Here is a 22,100-nt window from a genome sequence, read left to right as displayed (position 1 = left end):
GAGAAACAGAGTTTTCTGAGCTTCCGGTTACTTGCTGCTTCGACCACAACATTGTGTTCCCCGCCCAACATTTCTATCTTGGGCCTGTTGCGTTGCTACAACAAAGTTCAACACAAACTGGAAGAACAACACCTCATCTTGTGGGTGGCACGGTGGAACAATGGTTAGCACTGCTGCCTCACAGCGCCAGAGACCCGGGTTCAACTCCCGCCTCAGGCGACTCTCTGTGTGGAGTTTGCACATTCTCCCCGTGTCTGCATGGGTTTGCTCCGGGTGCTCCGGTTTCCTCCCACAATCCAAAAATGTGCAGGTTAGGTGAATTGGCCATGGGAAATTGCCCGTAGTGTTAGGTGAAGGGGTAAACGTAGGAGTATGTGTCTGGATGGTATACGCTTCGGCGGGTCGGTGTGGACTTGTTGGGCCAAAGGGCCTGTTTCCAAACTGTAAGTAATCTAATCTAAATCTAATCTAATCTAATCTTCCACTTGGGGACCTCACAATCTGCAGGGCTCAACAATTTCCATGTCCAATACCCATCCCCACCACCAGAGGTCCTGCCATGAAATTGGTTGCTTTTAGCACAGCCAACAATTCAGAGTCTCCATTACCTCCGTCTGAGCTTCTCTTCTTCCCTGGCCTACTATCAATAATTCTTTTGCCTGCCTACACTTTTCTCTCACTCTCTGGGCTCTCTCTCCACCTATCCACCCACTCCTTTCATCCCCTCTTCCCCCACCCAAGTTCTACAGTCATACAGCATGAAAACAGACCTTTCGGTCCAACCAGTCCATGCCGATCATATTCTCAAACTAAACTAGCCCCACCAGTCTGCACTTGGCCCATATCCTTCCAATCTTTCCTATTAACGTACTTGCCTAAATGTCTCTTAAGCCTACATCTACCACTTTCTCTGTCAGTTCATTCTGCACACAAACCACTCTCTGTGTAAAACAATTGCCCCTCATATCCTTTCTAAAACTTTCTCCTCTCACCTTAAAAATATGCCCCCTAGTTTTGAACTCCCCCACCCGAGGGAAAAGACCTTTGTCATTCACCTCATGATTTTATAAACCTCTATAAGGTCACCCCTCAACCTCCACGCTCCAGGGTAAAATGTCCTAATCTTTCGACTATTTTTACGTCAAACCTTCCATTCTCGTAAATCCTTACTGAACCCTCTCCAGTTTAATAATATCCTTTCTATAACAATGTGACCAGAACTGGACACAGTACTCAAAAAGCCAACGCCTTACATACCACATTTTCCTAATTACTTCTAGTTCTGAAGAAGGGTAACTGGACTCAAGCTGTTAATTCTATTTCTCTCTCCGCAGATGTTGAATTTGTTTCAGTGGAATTCTTCACTGTAAAAACCTCTGGAACACTTTTTTATTTCAAACAATTTATAGTCTTCTTTTAGCTGATTCTCAGTCAATATCTCCTGTTTCTATTTTTCAAAACTAATCGACAGAGTAACCTTAGCGACATCATTTTTGTGCTGATCTGTTGCCTACATGGAAGGTTCATCAGCAATGTACTGTGTCCAGAAGTTATAATTTATTTTCTTTTCCTTTATTCTCTACTTGCCTATGAACTGAGTGCCTTGATTGGCTATTTCAAGGGGCAGCTGAAAATGTGTTGCTGGAAAAGCGCAGCAGGTCAGGCAGCATCCAGGGAACAGGAGAATCGACGTTTCGGGCATAAGCCCTTCTTCAGGAATGAGGAAAGTGTGTCCAGCAGGCTAAGATAAAAGGTAGGGAGGAGGGACTTGGGGGAGGGGCGTCGGAAATGCGATAGGTGGAAAGAGGTCAAGGTGAGGGTGATAGGTCAGACTGGGGTGGGGGCGGAGAGGTCAGGAAGAAGATTGCAGGTTAGGAAGACGGTGCTAAGTTCGATGGATTTGACTGAGACAAGGTGGGCGGAGAGGAAATGAGGAAACTGGTGAAATCCCTTTCCTCATTCCTGAAGAAGGGCTTATGCCCGAAACGTCGATTCTCTTGTTCCCTGGATGCTGCCTGACCTGCTGCGCTTTTCCAGCAACACATTTTCAGCTCTGATCTCCAGCATCTGCAGACCTCACTTTCTCCTCCTATTTCAAGGGGCACTTAACCACATTGCTGTGGGCCTGGAGTCACAGTTAGGGCAGACCAGGTAAGGAAAGCAGATTTCTTTCCTTTACAGAACATCAGTGAACTAGATGGGTTTATATAATAATCAATTCTAATTTCATCATCACCACCATTGAGACTAGTTTTCAATTCCAGATGTCATGGTGAGAATTGAACTCCTCTCCTGAAAGCATTAGCCTAGCCACTCAGGATAACTGCTCTGGTGACATTACCACAATGTTATCAGCTTCCTCTAAGCAACTTGCAAAAAATATACAAGTTAAAAAATATTCTTACTCGAAATGACAATAGGCAGATTTTGAAGGAGCAGAAAATCAAGCACATATATACCCATTCCAAATCTCAGTCAAGAGTGTGGTGCTGGAAAAGCACAGCAGGTCAGGCAGCATCTGAGGAGCAGGAGAATCGACGTTTCGGGCATAAGCCCTTCATCAGAAGTCCTGATGAAGGACTTATGCCCGAAATGTCGATTCTCCTGCTCCTCGGATGCTGGCTGACCTACTGTGCTTTTCCAGCACCACACTCTCTACTCTGATCTCCAGCATCTGCAGTCCTCACTTTCTACTATTCCAAATCTCAACCATGGTATATGTGAGATCAGTATGGCTTTGTAAACACACTGAATGAAGAAAAATAAAAGCCAGTCTTACAAACTACAAACTGAAAAGCAAGCAGTTAGTGTGTGATGCACAGCTGGACTCTATGGACTTACAGAAGCACATTCAGAAACAAATTCTGCATTATCTGGTAAAATATGCTTCTCACTATGCAGCAGTAATGTGACATGCTCACTTAATTTACCATGAAATTTGAGTCAGCATTTGAAACATGACAATCAATAAATGCACCCTTGATGTATTGTAATTTATAATGTTGTGACTGAGAGGAAGGAGTACGCTGTCTCTCTCTATTGACATCATAGTTGTAATTGTTTTACCAGTCTCCCACTGTGGCCAATCATGTACCTTTTCTATCTTAGATTTGGAATAAAAAGATTCATCGACTGGGTTTTTTTAATAATCCCAAATTGTTGATTTGTTATTAAACAAAAGCTTTTCCTTGAAAAGACAGAATTGGTTAACGCACAGTTTGTAATATGAAAAGATACATTTTTACTCCTCCTAGTAATTCCAGACACATACACTCACAGACTCACACCCACCCATGCCTGGCAAAATAGGAAAAATGCATTTCTCTCTGCACTTTGAGAAAAAAAAAGTTGTTGATAACTACATTGTGGTCCTGGAGGTAAAAAGGGAAAGATGTGGAGTGGTCAGACAGTTATAGGACTGGCGTTCTGACAAGTGTAGATAAATGTCACCAACACAGGCAGTTGTCTCTGGGATCTTTGCAATCACAACTTGCTCAGGAAACAGAACCAAGGATTCTTCTCGACACTCTTTGAGAGACTACCAGGTTTTTCCGTTAAATTCAACAGAGATTTCCAGAAACGGGAGAGCTGAACTGGGAAGCTGTCATTTTTTTAAACGAGCCTGTGACTTATAAGGACTGTAAATTTTATTTTTATGCTTTGAATAAGCTCCTGTGGAGGCCCTTGTGGTACAGCGGTAGTGTTTCTACCTCTTAACAAGGAAACCCAAGTCTCACTTACTCTGGAGGGGTATAATTAAAGGTGGCATAGTGGCTCAGTGGTTAGCTTTGCTGCTTTGTAATGCCAGGGACAGGTTCATTTCCACCCTCAGGCGACTGTCTGTGTGGAGTTTTGACATTCTCCTGTAATTGCTTGATTTCCTCCGGGTGCTCCAATTTCCTCCCACAATCCAAAAATGTGCAGATTAGATGGTTTGGCCATGCTAAACTGCCCACAGTGTCCAGCGGTGTGCTGGGTTAGCCATGGGAAATGCAGAGTTACAGAGATGGGGTGGGTCTGTGTGGATTATTTTTCGGCGGGTTGGTGTGGACTCGATGGATGAAATGGCCTGCTTCCACACTGTAGGGATTCTAACATTCTAATAATATTGACACTATGGACTGAAATGAGGAGAGTGTTATTTTAAAACAAGGATTTGAACGAATGGCTGTATGTCCTGAAAGATGTAACTGGGCAGCCAAGCCAAGCATTGGGTAAATAATGGGGTGGCACAGTAGCTCATTGGTCAGCACTGCTGCCTCACAGCTCCAGGGACCTGGCTTCAAGTCCAGCCTTGGACGACTGTCTGTGTGGAGTCTGCACATTCTCCCCGTGTCTGTGTGAGCTTCCTCCAGGTGCTCTGGTTTCCTCCAATCTAAAGATGTGTACGTTAGGTGGATTGGCTATGGTAAATTGTCCATAGTGTTCAGGAATGTGTAGGTAAGGTGCATTAGTCAGAGGTAAATGTATGGGAATGGGTCTGGGTGGGATACTCTTCGGAGGGTCAGTGGGGACTTGTTGGGTCGAAGGGCCTGTTTCCACATGGTAGGGAATATAATTCTAATTTTAAAACTGAACAAGCAGCAATTGACAATTGAATTGTGGATGATTTGGAGCGATGGGGATGTACAGATGCAGTTGGGTGGCATGGTGACTCAGTGGTTAGCACTGCTGCCTCACAGCATCAGGGACCTGGGTTCAACTGTCTGTGTGGAGTTTGCACATTCGCCCTGCGTCTGCATGGGTTTCCTCTAGGTGCTCTGGCTTCCTCCCACAATCCAAAGATGTGCGGGTTAGGCGAATTGGCCATGCTAAATTGCCCATAGTGTTAGGTGCATTAGTCTGGAGTAAATATAGGGTAGGGGAATCAGTCTGGGTGGGTTACTCTTCATAGGGTCAGTATGGACTTGTAGGCCCAAAAGGCCTGTTTCCATACTATAGGGAATCTGATCTTAATCTCAGTTCTTAAGTGATGACTGAGCCCTTTGGCTGACCAACATTTATGTAATTGCTTCTCGGGTAGCTGAACAGCTCAGAGTTGGGAAATGATTCGAGAAAAGAAGAAATGTTTAGTTCATCCCTCGCTTGGGAGCAGTCTCTCTCTGTTCTCTGCAGTCAAAACTCACCGTACAACCTGAAGTAAACAAATTTATCTTTTTTACAACAGTTGCTATAAGTTGGGACTTTTGGCAGTATTTGGAAGTTTAGGGCAATGTGCATGCATACAGTTCCAGCCTCTGTACATCACTGACTCATGCACAAAAGTCTGCACTGCACATGTTCACAGAACAGGCATGGGGTTGAATGGGACATGGGGGAGAGAACAGATGGACACCAAGTTGGGGGGCTAAGAGAGAACTGACCAGGGAGATGACTGGGACAGAATAGATCATGGAGGGGTGGGTACAATAGGTGGAGGGGAGAGAGAAAGGATGGGGATTGGGAGCGATGATTTCTTCCCCACCCGTCTGAGCACTTCCCCCTCCACCTGATTTCTTACCCATTGACTCTTGAGCCCAATCTCTTACCCCCTGCCTAATCTCTTCCACAACCCCCAACTCAGTCCTTCCACAACCTCTTGCCCAGTCATGGCCACATCCATTAATGTGTATGTGTGTACTCACAGGGAATAGTGCTCAGCACCCTTAGAATCAGGAAAGGCACCCTTTCTCTTCATATGGGCAGCCAGCCCAGTGAGAAAGACCCACATGTGGACTGTTTTCAATAAAGCTCATTCACCAGCGCATCTGCAAGTTTCTCACCAGCGCATACTGCACATGCCCTTTACTGTCAATGAACACAGCCAGCATTTATAATGGAGAACTCAGAGACTTATTTAAATGAACCAGCCACCTTGTGCCTCTCCCCAACCAGTGGAAGCATCCGGGTAACGACGACTGAATCAAGGTGCTAGCCGGACATAAGGATCGTCCAAGAAAACAGAACCTGGGAACAATGATATCTGAATTGTCTTTCCCATCTAGCCAATAACCTCATTTATCTGTCTGATTGTCTGCCTGTGTTCATGTTAGGGGGAATTTATAATGGATTAGAATTTAAAATTGTAGTCTTATGCAGAGATGGTTTATAATTGTTTACCTGTAGCTAGAGTCTAATCACTTGCAAGAAACAGTAACTTGTGTTGAGTACAGAAACCTGGCTTGTGCTTCCTCAGTCTGAAACTCAGGTAAATTGAAGAACTTTGCAGAGTTCTTAAGATCTTTTAGTGAGTGTCTGGAAATAGTGGAGATTGATTTCCAGCACATTATCCCAGTGAGTCATATCAATCTACAAATCTAAACTCATCTCGAAACCTAAAAAATACTGTTCAGTTGTAAAACCCAGAGGTAAAAACAGCCCAGCGTTTTCCTGCAAATTAATTCAAGGACCCCAGTCCAGCAATTATCTGGAACCATGCGATTTCCAAAAAGGACCTTATTGGAAAAAAAGTTTAAATGCACCTTTTCCAAAAACCAATCCATGTATCTCCACCATCCTCCAAATTCAAGTCCACAGACGTTATTATGGAGGAAGCCATCAGAATGTGTAAACCATATTGTATCATCATTCTGTTAAGGTTAGGCATGTGCCCTTTTAAGTCCGTTGAGCGCGTTTGTAAATCCTACTTTGAATATGCTGTTTCAATACTAGGAGACTTGTGCTGATGCTTTTAGTTCTTACTTAGCTGAAGGACTGATGGAAGCATATCCAACAGTAATTTTCAACAGAGAATGAATATATATTTATAAATCCGTTTGCAAAGGAAGAGTTTACGGGAGAAAGAGTCAGAGTGTGGTACTCACTGATTAATATCAAAATGCTAACAGAAAGAATGAAGGACAAATAGCCTACTCATGTAGAGATTCAGTTCTGTGGCTAACTTTGAAAACCATACTAATAACTTCTGGAAGTTTGTGAAACAATTCTCACTTAGAACTCCGTTGCTTCACCTGAAATCCGGCCCTCCATTTCCGGTGAACTGGCTCTGATGTTGGCTTCCCATTTGCCCCTGAATTGAGTTTCTTGTACATTCCTTCACAAAGACCCCCTACTTCCATCCCCTTCGTATTGACACATCCATCGCTGCCTCAGATCATTTTGTTCTATTCAATCATTCATTCAGCATCATTGACAAGGTCAATGGGTTGTCCATCCCTAATTGCCCTTGACACAAAGGTGGCAAGTCCCCTTCTTGAATCGCAGTAGCCCATGTCATGTAGATATATCCACAGTGCTGTTAGGACGGGAGATCTACATTTGTTTATCTAGTGATAATAAAGAGATCCAAATCAGGACAATGTGTGTCTTGGAGGGGAACTTGTAGCTGCTGATGTTCTTACTTGCCTGCTGCACCTGTCCCTCAAGTTGGCAAAAGTCACGGGTTTGAAAGGTCAAACGAGGCTTCGGTGAGTTGCTCCACTATATCTTATGGATGGTAAACACTGTTATTGCTATGCACCAGTAGTGCAGTGAGTGAATATTTGAGCTGCTTGATGTGATGTTGAACTGCAGGCCGCATAATCTTTCTTCTGTGTATTTGATGCTGCACACATTGGGAATTATCCCATCACTGTCCTGGCTGGTGCCTCGCAGATGTTGGATAAGCTTTGGGGAGTCAGAAGTTTACCTTCCACAGATTTCTCAACCTCTGACCTGCTCTTGCATGACTTCAACCGGTGGAAGATTTTCCCCATGATCCCCATGGACTTCAGTTTTATAAAGCTGCTTAACATCTCAATTGGTTGAATACTACCTCAATGTTAAGGGTAGTCACGGCAGCTCAAGTCTGGAATTCAGTTCTTTTGTCCATGCTTGGTCCAAGATTGTAATGATGTCACCAGCGGAACAGCTCTGACTGAACCTATCAGGGAGTAGATTATTGGAGAGTAAGTGTTGCTTGATAGCTCTGTTGGTGACATCTTCCATCACTTTGCTGATGATCAAGAGTCGACAGATGAGGCAGTAACTGACCAGTCTGGATTTGGTCCTGGGTTTTTTTGTGTGCATAGCCAGCATATTTTTCTCATTGCCAAGTAGATGTCAGTGTTGTAGCAGTACTGGAACATCTTGGCTAAGGATGCAAAAAGTACAGGAGCATGGGTCTTCAGCATAATTGTTCAGGCCCCATTGAATCTGTCTGGCCTTCAGTCTGATCTTGATATCACATGACTGAACACTGACATCTGAATCAAATAGACTGAACAATGGTATCTGTAATGCTGGGGGGTGCTGGAGGAGGTCAAGATGGATCATCCAGCTGACTCTTCTGGCTAAAGAAGGTGATAATGCTTCAGTAGGAATCAAACTCTCATCAAAAAATGTTAATATTTACCTTATTTCCTCTGCTTGTGGGGTTCATTGTAATGGCTTTCAAGTAGCCTTTTCCTGTTTCCCTTCATTTTGCCATTCTTACTGTTAGACAACAAAATAATACATGGACTTTTAGACTTTCCTTTGCACAATAAAATTTCAATTGAGCAGCAGTTAGTATTTCCCTATTCAATGTCAAAATCCATCCACAAAATCCACAATTTTCAATATCCTAGCCTTCTTAAGTCTATTGAAAGTCATCCCAATATCTCGAGTCTCCACACGTCCTCGTTTAGACAGGGTGAGATCTCAAAGCTTGAACGTTAACTCCTCCTTGACTGGAGGGAAGCAGCTTTTCAAAAAGAAAAACAGAACAATTACCCACATATCGATGAACAGCATAAACTAGAAATTAGGGGTTTAAAAACCAATCATCTTTTTCTTTTTCTTTTGTCCATCCCATTCAGCTCATTCATACGAACTGCTCTATGACACTTCAGAAATGAGTTTTCTCCCAGCTCTCTGATTCCTGGATGTCTAGAAGAACACCTCCAGGGTTGAATTGTCCCTCTTTATCTGACAGGAACAATTAGCCCTTTCACAGCTGTAGCACCCTCTGGGTCACTGCACTTTGTGCAGCACAAGATTGCTGCTGTTGAGTCAGTAGACATTTTAACCGATGGTTTGCCAACTCACGTACTTATTAATTTAAAGGTTTTATGACTAAATGAAAATTAACTTTTGGAATACTACATTCAATTCTGGACTCCCTGCTATAGGAAGGATGTTGTAAAACTTGGGAGGGTTGGAAAAGATTTACAAGGATGGTGCCAGGGTTGGAGGGTTTGAGCTACAGGGAGAGACTGAATAGGTTGGGACTGTTTTCCCTGGAGTGTCGGAGGCTGAGGGGGTGACCTTATAGAGGTTTATAAAACCATGAGGGCCATGGATAGGATAAATAGACAATGTCTGTTCCCCCTGATAGGGGAGTCCAAAACTAGAGGGCATAGATTTAAAGTGAGAGGGATAAAACTTAAAAGGGATACATAAGGGGCAAGTTTTTAATGCAGAGGGTGATGTGTATGTGCAATGAACTGCCAGAGGAAGTGGTGGAGGCTGGTACTATTATTACATTTAAAAGGTATCTGGATGGATATATGAATAGAAAGTGTTTAGAGGGATATGGGCCAAATGTTGGCAAATGGGAGTAGATTAATTTAGGCCTAAGGGTGGTACGTGTATGGAATGAGCTGCCAGAGGATGTGGTGGAGGCCGGTACAATTGCAACATTTAAGAGGCATTTGGATGGGTATATGAATAGGAAGGGTTTGGAAGGATATGGGCTGGGTGCTGGCAGGTGGGACTAGATTGGGTTGGGATATCAGGTCAGCATGGATGAGTTGGACCAAAGCGTCTGTTTCCATGCTGTACCTCTCTATGACTCTATGATATCTGGTCAGTATGGACGAGTTGGACTGAAGGGTTTGTTTTCATGCTGCATGGCTCTATGACTCTGTGATATAATGAGGTTGTTGGAGCCAGCTCTTTTTTTCAGCAACTCTTAAGGGGAAACTGGATCTTCAAGTATTAAAAATTATGGTTTGATGATGTTGCAAGAAGGAATGCCGAGAATGTATAGCGTGAAAACAGTCCACTCTGCCCATCTGGTCCATGCTGACACTCATGCACCGTGCCAGCCTCCTCCAACTCTGCCTGAACCATAGCTTGCAATGGAGCCTTCCATTCGTTTCACCCAGGTATTTCTGTCTGGCGTCTGCTAAACTGAATCAGTTCACCTCATAGTACTCCAACACAGAAACAAATTCAAAGCAACATTGCTCTGTCGAAGCTTTCACCTTCTTGCCCCGTGTGCGATGTTATTTTGCAGGACTTTATTTCAGAAATTCAGCCTTGCATGTTTGTTTCGCACAGAATGATAATAGCAAACCTTTTCAGTAAACATCTTGTTAACATTTTGGATGACAGTGTACATCTGAGCTAGGGATCTTATCTGGGCGTAAAATCCCAATTTGTGTCACCACATCCCATTCAGTCGTGTTATATAACGTCTCTCAGCCAGGCATGAATCCTCTTCATTATCTGCTTTAGTTTTGGGGCACAGTCAGTAACACGAACAATTTGCATCCAGCAGGGTGTTTCAGAGCTCCAATTAATTTACATGCATTTTCAGCTCAGTGTTTTCTTTAATACAGTCACTGAATGCAGGATTGAGTAAGGTATGAAACATAACATTGCCTTTTTATTTAAATGTGAATCTGCAAAAATTTCATTTCAAAACTCATAATTCCAGGCAAACCAGGTAGATAATTATCACCACTGCACAATCTTCAGGCAATGGCATTCAACTAGTATCCAATTCCATCATTAATTTTTTATTGGTATTTTAAATCAAACTGAGTTAAATTGAGCACATCGAGTTAAATATTGTGGTTGGCCCTGGGGTCCAGATTTTTTTTTCCCCCAGTTAGGCATCACATGCCAGAAGTTATTCAGTCATGAGCTTCTTTAGGAATCCAGGACCAGGGGGAAGGTCGTCCCTTGGAAATGATTTTACACAGAGGATTGTGAACCTTAGGAATTCTCTAGCACATGGAGCTGTGGAAGTTCAGTCTCCAAGTGTGTTCAAGTTAGAGATTGATAGATTTCTGCTTCCCAGCATTTTGGGGATGGGGGCAGAAATAAGGGAAAGCGAAAGGCATTGATGTGTTTGATCACATTGAATGGTGGAGCATGCTGGATAGGCCAAATAATCTAATCCTGTTTAAGCTGTCTGTGATTCTATGCATTGTTTTATTCACTGATTCTATCTCACTTCTGCTTCAGCTATTCGATTCGGAGGAGATGGCCTCTTCAAATTTCAATGCGCATGTAAAGCAGGTTGCTCATGCAATGGGCACCTCTCTAACTGACCACGATATTTCCCTCATGCCCAGCGAACTGAGGCTCAGAGGTAAAACCTCCAATCACACTCTGTCTTGCTCTTAGATGTTATTTGCTGATGACGACAAATTGAATCACTGCTCAAGTCTCTGCTTAACCACCTGGATGTGAACATATTCAATTGAATGGAAAATCCAAATTTGTAACTGGACCTTTAGAGAAGAAAGTTGGGTGGCACAATGGCACAGTGGTTAGCACTGCTGCCTCACAGCACCAGAGACTCGGGTTCAATTCCCACCTCAAGCAACTGTGTGTGTGGAGTTTGCACATTCTCCCCATGTCTGTGTGGGTTTCCTCCGGGTGCTCCGGTTTCCTCCCACAGTCCAAAAATGTGCAGGTTAGGTGAATTGGCCGTGCTAAATTACCCGTAGTGTTTGGTCAAGTGGTAAATGTAGGGGAATGGGTCTGGGTGGGTTGCTCTTCGGAGGGTCGGTGTGGACTTGTTGGGCCGAAGGGCCTGTTTCCACACTGTAAGTAATCTTTAAAAAAATCTCTTCTTTAGCTTTGAAAATAAACTGTGTGTGAAACCCTGCAACTGCACTTACCTGAAGCTGCCAGCAGGTGTCAGTCAAGCACTGGGCTAGAAAGAACTGCAACTGGTTACAGCAGCATCAATACAAATGGTGTATATTTGCATTTATATAGCACATATCACAGCTTCAGGTCACCCCAAAGTGAAGAAGACTCATATTGGACTTGAAGCATTAACTCTGTTTCTTTCTCCACAGATGCTGCTAAACCTGCCGGGTTTCTCCAGCACTTTATGTTTTTATTTCAGATTTCCAGCATCAGCGGTATTTTAGTTTTGTTTTAGGTGCCATTAATACTGTTGCAACTTAGGGAACGTGGCAGCCACTGTGTGCAGGGTGAGCTCCCACAAACAGAGATGTGACAGTGCTGGGATAGTCTACTTTAGATGTGGCACAGATTAGGTTATTTGGGATGTGGCACCTCTGACAAAGCAACACCTTGTTCAGACTGCACTGAGGTATCAGTCTAGATGACATGCTCAGAAACCTGAAGTGGGATTATACTGCACAACCTCCAATTCCGAGGTTGGAGTCTACCAATTGCCAAGCTGACCCCTAAATAGATTATGAAGTCTCCCTTTATTTAATTTAGTTTCAGAAATGGTTTCAAGATAGCTGAAAAACATTCTCCTGACTCAGTAATGTACGCGCAGCAGAAGAAGCTATTTTCACTTGTTTTTTAACTAAAGAACAGTTTAAGATATGAATTTAAAATTTTAAAATTTATTTTGTTTCGAATGTGTGATGTAACAATATCAAAAAGAAGAAAGAGGCTTGTATTTCAAATGGATTTTTCATATCCTCAGGAAGATTGAAAGCACTTCACTTGTTTTTGAAATGTAATCATTGTTGTATTGAAAATGAATCATTTCCAATTTCCCTACAGACCCTTATAAATAACTGTGGGAAGAACGATAATTAATTCGTTTTGTTGAGATTAGTGGATGGATAAACTTAGTGAAGGTCTTGTTGGCTCCTCTGCTCTGCCATCTAATTCTGGCCTCTCACATTTCCCCAGCTTGAAGCATTTCAGTTGTGCCATCAGCTGCATTGACCCAAAGTCTCAAACGCTCTCATGTGAATCTCTCAGCTCCTGTTTCTTTCCTTTAAGATGCACCTTCAAACCTACCGGTACCTCTTTGATCAAGCCCCTGAGCACATACTGGCATGGCCTGATATGGCTAGTATCTAATTTTGCTTTGTACTCCACTAGGAAGGATATTGATACACTTTACCACCTTACCAACACAATAAGCTGTTCCTGTTGATGGATAGTTCTGTGCTGTCTTTTATGTCCACCTGACCCAATAACGTTACACACTTCCACCTGATAAATACTGAGCAGAACAGACATCTGTTAATTTATCAGTCCGCAATTCAGCTCTATAGTTCCAATTGTTGTATGATGATCCTCTCCACTGCCCCTCATGGTGTAAGGTCCATCTGGCAGATTTACTGCTACCATCCTTTTCCCTGTTTCATTTAAATTTGGACAGGTGCAAGGATACGAATGTTTTAGAGGGTTATTGGCCAAATGCAGGCAAGTGGCACTAGTTCAGTTGAGGAAAGCTGGTCAGCATGGACAAGTTGGGCCGAAGGGTCTGTTTCATTGCTGTCTGACTGACTCTATGACTCTATCTCCAAGGGTCTGTTCGACCCACTGTGGTAAAATAAAGCTACTTGGTATTCTCATAAGAAGAGGTTCTTCTTTTAGTCTAAATGTAGTTTATTGCGTGGTAGCAAGTTACATTTGAATAGATACTGGTACAAAGTCTACAGGAGACATCTCAATGTTAGATCTTCACACCTCCTTGGTCCAACCTTGTTCCCAATCCAGGTCCATGTGACATCATCATAATGGTTGGGGCTTATTGCACTCCTCAGCATTTAACCCTTTCAGACCCTTGCTCAAAGCAACAACATTGTCAGGAACTCTTGATTTCAATCTATGTTGTTCTCCCTGTTTCCACTTCCCAACATTTCCAAAGCCTTCTCTCTAAGAAAGGGTCATCACAAAACCTAGGTTTGACCAGACATTTAGATGTAATGCAATTAGGAATGTAGGTCTCACAATCTCTACCATGTCAAGATTACACATGTTACTTTTACTTTTGTAAAATGTAAAATTTATTTTCTATTTGTCAAAACACAGGGGTGTAGAAAACAGGAGCAGGAGTAGGCCATTCTGCATATCAACCATCAACTATAATCATTGAATCCCTACAGTGTAGAAACAGGCTATTCGGCTCCACAACTCCGCACCGACCCTCTGAAGAGTAACCCACCCAGACCTACTCCCCTACCCTATTACTCCACATTTACCCCTGACTAATGCACCTAGCCTACACATCCCTGAACACAATGAGCAATTTAGCATGGAGAAAGTGAGGACTGCAGATGCTGGAGATCAGAGTCGAGAGTGTGGTGCTGGAAAAACACAGCAGGTCAGGCAGCATCTGAGGAGCAGGGGAATCGACGTTTTGGACATCAGCATTTCTGATGAAGGAATGATACCTGAAATGTTGATTCTCATTCTCCTCGGATGCTGCCTGGCCTGCTGTGCTTTTCCAGCACTCCATCTGCAACTTTAGCATGGCCAATTCACCTAACCTGCCCATCTTTGGATCATGGTTGTCCCTCAACATCCACACAATATTCCCATTCTCTCCTCACACCACAATGCCGTTTGTGTGTGGAAATCTATCTACCTATTCCTGTCTTAAATCTATTCAGTGACTTGGTTTTCACAGCCTTGTGTAGTAGCGAATTCCATACGAATGATCACCCTCTGGGTGAAGATAATTCTCCGCATTTCAGTCAGAAGTGACCCAGCATTTGTCCTGAGGCTATGACTCTTTGTTCTGGACCCCAGGTCAAGGGAAACAAACTCCCTACATCCAGTCTGTCCAGGTTTGCCAATGTCACGTGATTCAATGAGATTCCCTCTCATTCTTTCAAACTCCAGGGAATACAGGCCCAGTCAAAGCAACCTCTCCTCAAAAGTCAATCCTACCATTCACCAGGAATCAGTCTCCATTCCACTCCATTACTAGTTACTCAGGAATGGATGAACTACGAGATTCTCTATTGATTTCACCTTTCTCCATTTTGATCTCCTCCTTTTGTCATCCTGTCTCCCGGCTCACGTTCACTCCACAGCATATCAATAAAGTGATACAATGTGTGGCTCACACCCCTTCTTTACAAAGGCAATTTCAGTAAAACTGCCACAACAATCATGTCATGGAGTCATGGAGCACAGAAGAGACCCTCTGACCAAAGTCTGTGCCAACCTCTCTACGCCAAGCCCACTTTCCCAACGCCTTGAACCTTCTGACATTCCAAATGCAAGGAGTTCATATGGACAATGCTGAAATAGTGTAGGTTAGATGGGCTTCAGATTGGTTTCACAGGTCGGCACAACATGGCGGGCCGAAGGGCCTGTACTGCACTGTAATGTTCTATGTTTTATGTTCATGTGAAGGATCCCACAATAAAAACACTGCAGATGCAGGAAATCTGAAACAAACACAGAAAATACTGAGAAACTCAGCAGGTCTACAGGAGCTACGGAGAGAGAAACAGGTTTAACGTTTTGAGTCCAGTATGACTTTTCTTGAGATGTGAAGAATCCTGTTTGGGCCACTCCTCTTTGGCTTTGTGGTGCTATCACTTCCCTCTTAGGTAATTGAGGGCAGGGTTTTCTGTTTTCTGTTGGGACCCCCAACATCACATTGAAATGGGAGGCTCCCACTAGGCCCTCATGTCACGAGCAATCACCTGATTTGCCAATTTAATGGCAGACTGTACACTCACTGTCCAATTTAGGACAGTTTCTCAGAGCCGGAGGATTATCAAGCGATCCCGCAGTATGGAAGAGATTGAAGGCCATCGTTGCAGGTATGGGAGAGTAAGGGGTGAGGCACACCCATCTTAAGACAACAGCTTTGTGTTTTTGAAGTATTCGCATTCAAAGAATGGCCGCCACTGTCAATGCCCCATAACGTAGGGAGAAGCCTTATACAGGGCAGTCCTACCTGGGACCGGCTAGGCCGAGAAGGCCTGAAGCCTGCCTGGAGTCCTGGACACCCAGGAATATCCAGTCACTCTCTGATAATTTGCGACAAATCGCTTGAGATATTGCTGACATGCGGAATACTGGCGAGAGAGTGCAGGTCATTCTGCTATAACGTGCGTGTCATTAACGCGAATCTGTTGTAACACAATCGACAAACTGGAGACACTATTTCCAAAGCGCGAAATTTTAAAATGTGTGTTGGCCATAATGTGAGTACAGTGCCAACACTTCAAACGATGTCTCTAAAGCGCTGTTTTGTTGATAATGTCGGGTTGCATAAGAATGCAACCATCCCGCTAAAGACGAATTACTTCTACACCCTCACTTGCCTCTGCCCTCACCCCACATGGGGCAAAAATTTCATCTAAATGACAGATTGCTGAATACGCAAGCCAAAATAATGAGTTGGTATGGAGTGAGGGATAGTCAGGAACTTTGTGGAGTGGGGGAGATATTGGGGTTGGGGGATGTGGTGCTTTGGTTTGAGAATCTGAACAAGACCAATAGGACCTGATTCAACCAGCTCAAAGGTCAACCAATGTTAAAATGCTCAATTCTTGTTCGTCAATTGAGCCCCTGCTTCCTTTCACTAGGTCCATTTAATTACCACAAATTCTTCGAGTATATGGCCACTTTCAAGTCAACGGGGAAGCTAGATGAAACAATTCGGAAAGCATTTGAAACACTGGATAAGGACAAAAGTGGCTACATTGAATGGAATGAAATGAAGTGAGTTTCCATTACTTGTAACATAACAAAACGGCAAACCGACAGTGCTGAATTTTCAACCATGGTTTTTATTTCTAACCCACTTTTTCGATGCCGAGAGCTGCCTCGGGATACTGGTCAGAGAATGACAGAAGAGATAAAAACATGCATGAAGAGAAAGATTGATATATTTGCTTTTAAATCCAGGTCAAAACAGTCAAGACTAACTTGTTGAGGAGAGATTGGGTTAGAAGGGAGGGAGAGGCTGATTCCCCAGAGTGAGTTACTGATGCATAGAGCAGCTGTACATGTCAAAATAAGAACCTGCATTTTTATAGCACCTTTAATGTGGTAAAAACGCACCCTTGGCACGTCGCAGGAATCTTATTGAGTAGCATTTGACCCTGAACCACATAAGGAGATATTAAGACAGGTAATAGTAGGTTTCAAGAAGCATCTTTAAAGGGAGAGAAAATGGTTAAGGGGTTCAGGATGGCAATTCGAGACATTTCAGTAGAGCTGCTGAAGGCAAGGCCATGAGTGTGTGGGCAATTAGCACAGGGATGCATGTGAAGCCGGGGAATGTCAACATCAGAGAAGTGGGGTGGGGGTGGTGGTGGGGTTGACGTACGTGAGGTCATATGCTTGTAGGAGGCCATTAGGTTTGAACGGGGATAAGCTACAGAGGGACTGAGAACCCCAATCACAGCAGCATGGTGAACCACTGCAGCCGGAATGGGTAGTCACCAATGTACGAGCACTCGGGGGTACATGAGGCTAATGAGGCCACGGTGCAGTCTTTGAGTTGGGATGGATGAGTTGGCACAGCAGATGATGGCTTGATTGATGAGCTTAAAATGGCCGGTTGGTTTGGTGGTGGTGTGAAAACAGAGCCGCACAGTGAGAATAGGAGAGAGTTATTTTACTTGGGGAACCAAGTGATAGAATCAACGAACAGCTGGTGGCTGGTAATTCCTTTTACCAATCTCACTGAAATCAACATGAGCAGCCTCCATAGAGAGCTGATGAAATTCAATTTTGCTCATGAATATTGAAGTGGTTGACCTGTAGTGAACACAGATCAGTGAGCATCCAGCAGTTGTGTGTGATGTTCTCCCAGCTGAATGCCAACCTGCCATGATTAGGGGTTTACAAGATGATTAGGGGTTTAGATAGGGTTGACCATGAGAACCTTTTTCCACATATGGAGTCAGCTATTACGAAGGGACATAGCTTTAAGTTAAGGGGTGGTAGGTATAGGACAGATGTTAGGGGTAGATTCTTTACTCAGCGAGTCGTGAGTTCATGGAATGCCCTGCCAGTAGCAGTGGTGGACTCTCCCTCTTTATGGGCATTTAAACGGGCATTGGATAGGCATAAGGAGGATAGTGGGCTAGTGTGGGTTAGGTGGGCTTGGATCGGCGCAACATCGAGGGCCAAAGAGCCTGTACTGCGCTGTATTCTTCTATGTTCTGTGTTCTATGATTACACCTGTGCTTTATGGCAAATTCCAAAATAATTTATGCGCATGTTTGGCTCAGTGTTATTTTTAATCTCATCACCAACTAATCTCATACGAGGAGCAATGTGACATTGGCTTTTTACTTAAGTTAGAGTCAACAGAAATTCTGTTTCACGGAGAACAACTGTTGGCTAACAAGACCCCCATTACAACTCCACCTCCTTGTGAGATTTACTGGAGAAGGAGTTTGCATACAAAGTTCCAGTTTTAAATTTGGGATTTTCATTTGTGAGTTTCATGTTCCAGATAGCAACACGTCAATTTAATCCTCAATGATAGCCCCAAGGTTGAATTCCTCTACTTTGGGCCCACATCATTTCCCACGAATGTGGAAACAGTTCACTGATCAATATCATTCTGCCTCTGTCCTTTCCTCCATGTGGAAAATCGTTGTTGATTCAATTCAGGAGGAAGGCCCTCTTTTCTGAATCTCTACCCTAATCAATCACCCCCTTACCAACAGTCACTCCTGCCTGCAGGTTTCAGACCTAATATCATCCTTTATCTTTAACAATTAATTAATTCCTTTCTTAAATTTATTCATAGGAAATGAGGGTCACAGTCAAAACCAGCAAGTATTGCCCATCTGCCATTGCACTTAAGAAGGGCAACTAGGGACGGGCAATAAATGCTGGCAAGCCAATGATGCCCACATTCCATAAGTAAATTAAGAAAAGGTGGAGGTGAACTGCCCTCTTGAATCTCTGCTGTTCATGTGGTGTAGACACACACACACACACACACACACACACACACACACACACACACACACACACACACACACTGCTGCCAGTGTGTGTATGACTCTAGTTTGGGTGTCAGTTCCATGTTGAGGGGGGAATGTTTGGTGCTATTGGCATTTGTGGCCTTTGGGATGGTTGCCTAATAGGAATCACTTGCTTTTAGAGATAGACAATTATCAGCACACAGGTAAACCTACACTAAATCAAAGCAAAATACTGTGAATGCTGGAAATCTGAAACAAAGGCAGAGAATGCTGGAGAGACTCAGTAGGTCCGGCAGATACACTGAAGCCCATAGAAACACAGAACATAGGAGCAGGAGTAGGCCATTCCGCCCACCGAACCTGCTTCAACATTCAATATGACCATGACTGATCATCGAGCTCACACCCTCCCTCCCCCATATCCCTTGATCCCTTTAGACACAAGAGCTATATCTACCTCCTTCTCGAAAACACAATGTTCTGGCCTCAACTACTTTCTGTGGCAGTGAATTCCTCAGGCTCCCCACTGGCTGGGTGAAAGACTTCTCATCTCAGCCCTAAAAGGTATCCTTATCCTTAAACTGTGACCCCTGCATTGACCCTGACTAGTCCTGCTCGAATTTCATTGTGATGCCTCCTCATTCCAGTGAATATAGTCCTAACTGACTCAATCTCTCCTCATCCATCAGTCCTGCCATCCCAGGAATCAGGCTAGGAAACCTTCCCTCCATTCCCTCTACAGCAAGAGCAGCCTTCCTCAAGTAAGGAGATCAAAACTGCGCACAATATTCCGAGTGTGGCCTTACCAATGCAACATCTGATTCCATCAGAAATGTTCCGAAGAAGGGTCATACCAGACTCGAAACATTAACTCTCTTTCTCTCTCCACAGACATGGGCAGACCTGCTGAGTTTCTCCAGCATTTTCTGTCACCAACGGTACCGACTTTGGCAATGGGTGATCATTAGCTGTGTTATTACATATTCAACACAATTCATTGTGTATGCTCATGCATATTGTATCACAGATCATTGACAATGTGGTTAAGGTAATACCTACTGGCAGTTTCGCATTTGAATGGTGTGTTTGCTGATTCTTCAGCTGTCTGGGCTGTCCTCCCTCACCAATTCCTCTTTAAGGATAATCAAGCAGGGTCCAATCTGAAATCAGGCTTTGTTTAGCCAATTATTGTTGTAAGTTATAGTCTATCTCAATGAACACATTTCATGCAAATCCATGAAGTAATTATAAACTAACCAACTGCTCGAGGAACATGTGCTTTTGACTAACAGCTCATTGCTGTTGACACTCCATTGTAGTGCTGAGGGAGAGTGGCATTGTTGGAAATGTTGTCTTACAGGTGAGGTGTTAAACTGAGGCTCCATCTCCCTTAAATGTAAAAGATCGTGTGGCACAATCTAACAAACGGGAATTTTTCAAAGTTCTCATTAGGATTTTGTCCCTTAACCAATGGCAAACACAGATATTGCCAGGGTAGAAGGGTTCGAGCTATAGGAAGAGGCTGAATAGGCTGGGGCTATTTTCCCTGGAGTGTCAGAGGCTGAGGGGGTGACATTGTAGGGTTTGATACAATCATGAGGGGTATCGATAGGGTCAATAGACAAGGTCTTGAGAGGGGAAAGATTTAAAAGGGACTTAAGGGACAACTTTTCCACGCAGAGGGTAATGCTTGTATGTAATGATCTGCCAGTTGAGGTGGTGGAGGCTGGTAAAATATTTAAAAGCAATTGGTTGGGAATATGATTAGGAAGAGTATGGAGGGATATAGGCCAAATGCTGGCAAATGGGATTTGATTAATGTAGAGTACCTGGTTGGCATGGATGAGATGGACCGAAGGGTCCGTTTCTGCTGTATCTCTCTATGATTCAATGACTCGAAGTGGTTTTAATTACTTTCATTGTTTATTGTAAAGGCTGACTGTGTAAATTGGCTGCAATGCTTCCTCAAATTATAACAACTTCTAAAGTGCTTCATTGGCGAGAAAGCACTTTGCATGAACAGAGCTGTATTTATACCATGAAGTTCATCTTCACCACTAAAGCATGAATGATAGTTTAAGTCCTCTCTGTAAAAATAAACTTCAAACTGGAAATCACATAAGCGGTCAACATCATGGCGGACTCTTATCTACAAATGCATTGAATCAACAAAATTAGCTCCTTGATTGAAAACATTACTTTGGAAAATCTTAATGCTTTTAACTGTCTCCCACCTAACAAGTTAATGAGGAATTTGTAATGTCTTCCCCCCACCCCCCCGCCCGCCCCCCCATACACTGTGTTACAGATACATCCTCTCGACAATTCCCACCAATGTTCCTCTTGTCCCTCTGTCAGATGAAGACGCTGATGCTATGCTCCAGGCAGCAGACATAGATGGAGACGGGAGAATTAACTACAAAGGTATGATTTGTACAAAGAGATCGGGTAGCTTGGTTGGTTGCATGGCTGGCTTGTGATGCAGAATTACTCCAACAACATGGGTTCAATTCCCACACTCGCTGAGGTGACCATGAGGGGCATCTCCTTCTCAACCTCTCCCCTTGCCTGAGATGTGGTGACCCTCAGATTAAACCACCACCTGTCATCTCTCTCTGATGAGAAAGTGGTCCCAATGGTCTGGTAGAACTATGGCCAGTTTGCAAACATATTGCTTTCACAATGTTGTACAGCATCTGTGAAATAGAATACACCTAAAAGAATCCCATGAGGAATTCAGAATCTATGGTGAACAGGTCAGCCTGAATTACAGGGCTGGGGTCAGTATTGTCAGGATTATTAATCCTCAAGAATTATCCTAGAGCCTATTAAAAGATAAACCAAGGTTAAAAATACCATTTTATTATATTTTTCTTCAAATAATTTTGCTTGAATTTTTATTATATTTTTCTTCAAATAATTTTGCTTGAATTATAAAAATATTTTGAGTCATAGAGTCATGGAGGTGTACAGCATGGAAACAGACCCTTCGGTCCAACCCGTCCATGCCGACCAGATATCCCACCCCAATCTAGTCCCACCTGCCAGCACCCGGCCCATATCCCTCCAAACCCTTCCTATTCATATACCCATCCAAATGCCTCTTAGATGTTACAATTGTACCAGCCTCCACCACTTCCTCTGGCAGCTCATTCCATATACATACCACCCTCTGTGAGAAAAAGTTGCCCCATAGGTCTCTTTTATATCTTTCCCCTCTCACCCTAAACTTATGGCCTCTAGTTCTGGACTCCCCCACCCCAG

At 43.5% G+C, this 22,100-nt stretch overlaps 1 protein-coding gene across 1 annotated transcript in view; it reads left to right on the top strand.

Annotated features, from left to right (window-relative positions):
* LOC122561933 (parvalbumin-like EF-hand-containing protein) overlaps positions 1-22,100 on the top strand; it is a 37,816-nt gene that overhangs the window by 9,097 nt on the left and 6,619 nt on the right. Inside the window, exons 2-4 of the mRNA XM_043714249.1 lie at positions 11,155-11,281; positions 16,473-16,608; positions 21,145-21,260. Coding sequence (XP_043570184.1) covers positions 11,173-11,281; positions 16,473-16,608; positions 21,145-21,260 — 361 coding nt within the window. The 5' untranslated portion in view covers positions 11,155-11,172. The remainder of the gene's footprint in view (positions 1-11,154; positions 11,282-16,472; positions 16,609-21,144; positions 21,261-22,100) is intronic.

Source organism: Chiloscyllium plagiosum, chromosome 24 (genome assembly GCF_004010195.1).
Source record: "Chiloscyllium plagiosum isolate BGI_BamShark_2017 chromosome 24, ASM401019v2, whole genome shotgun sequence".
NCBI classification, from domain to species: Eukaryota; Metazoa; Chordata; class Chondrichthyes; order Orectolobiformes; family Hemiscylliidae; genus Chiloscyllium; species Chiloscyllium plagiosum.
This window is presented reverse-complemented; position numbering and strand designations above follow the sequence as displayed.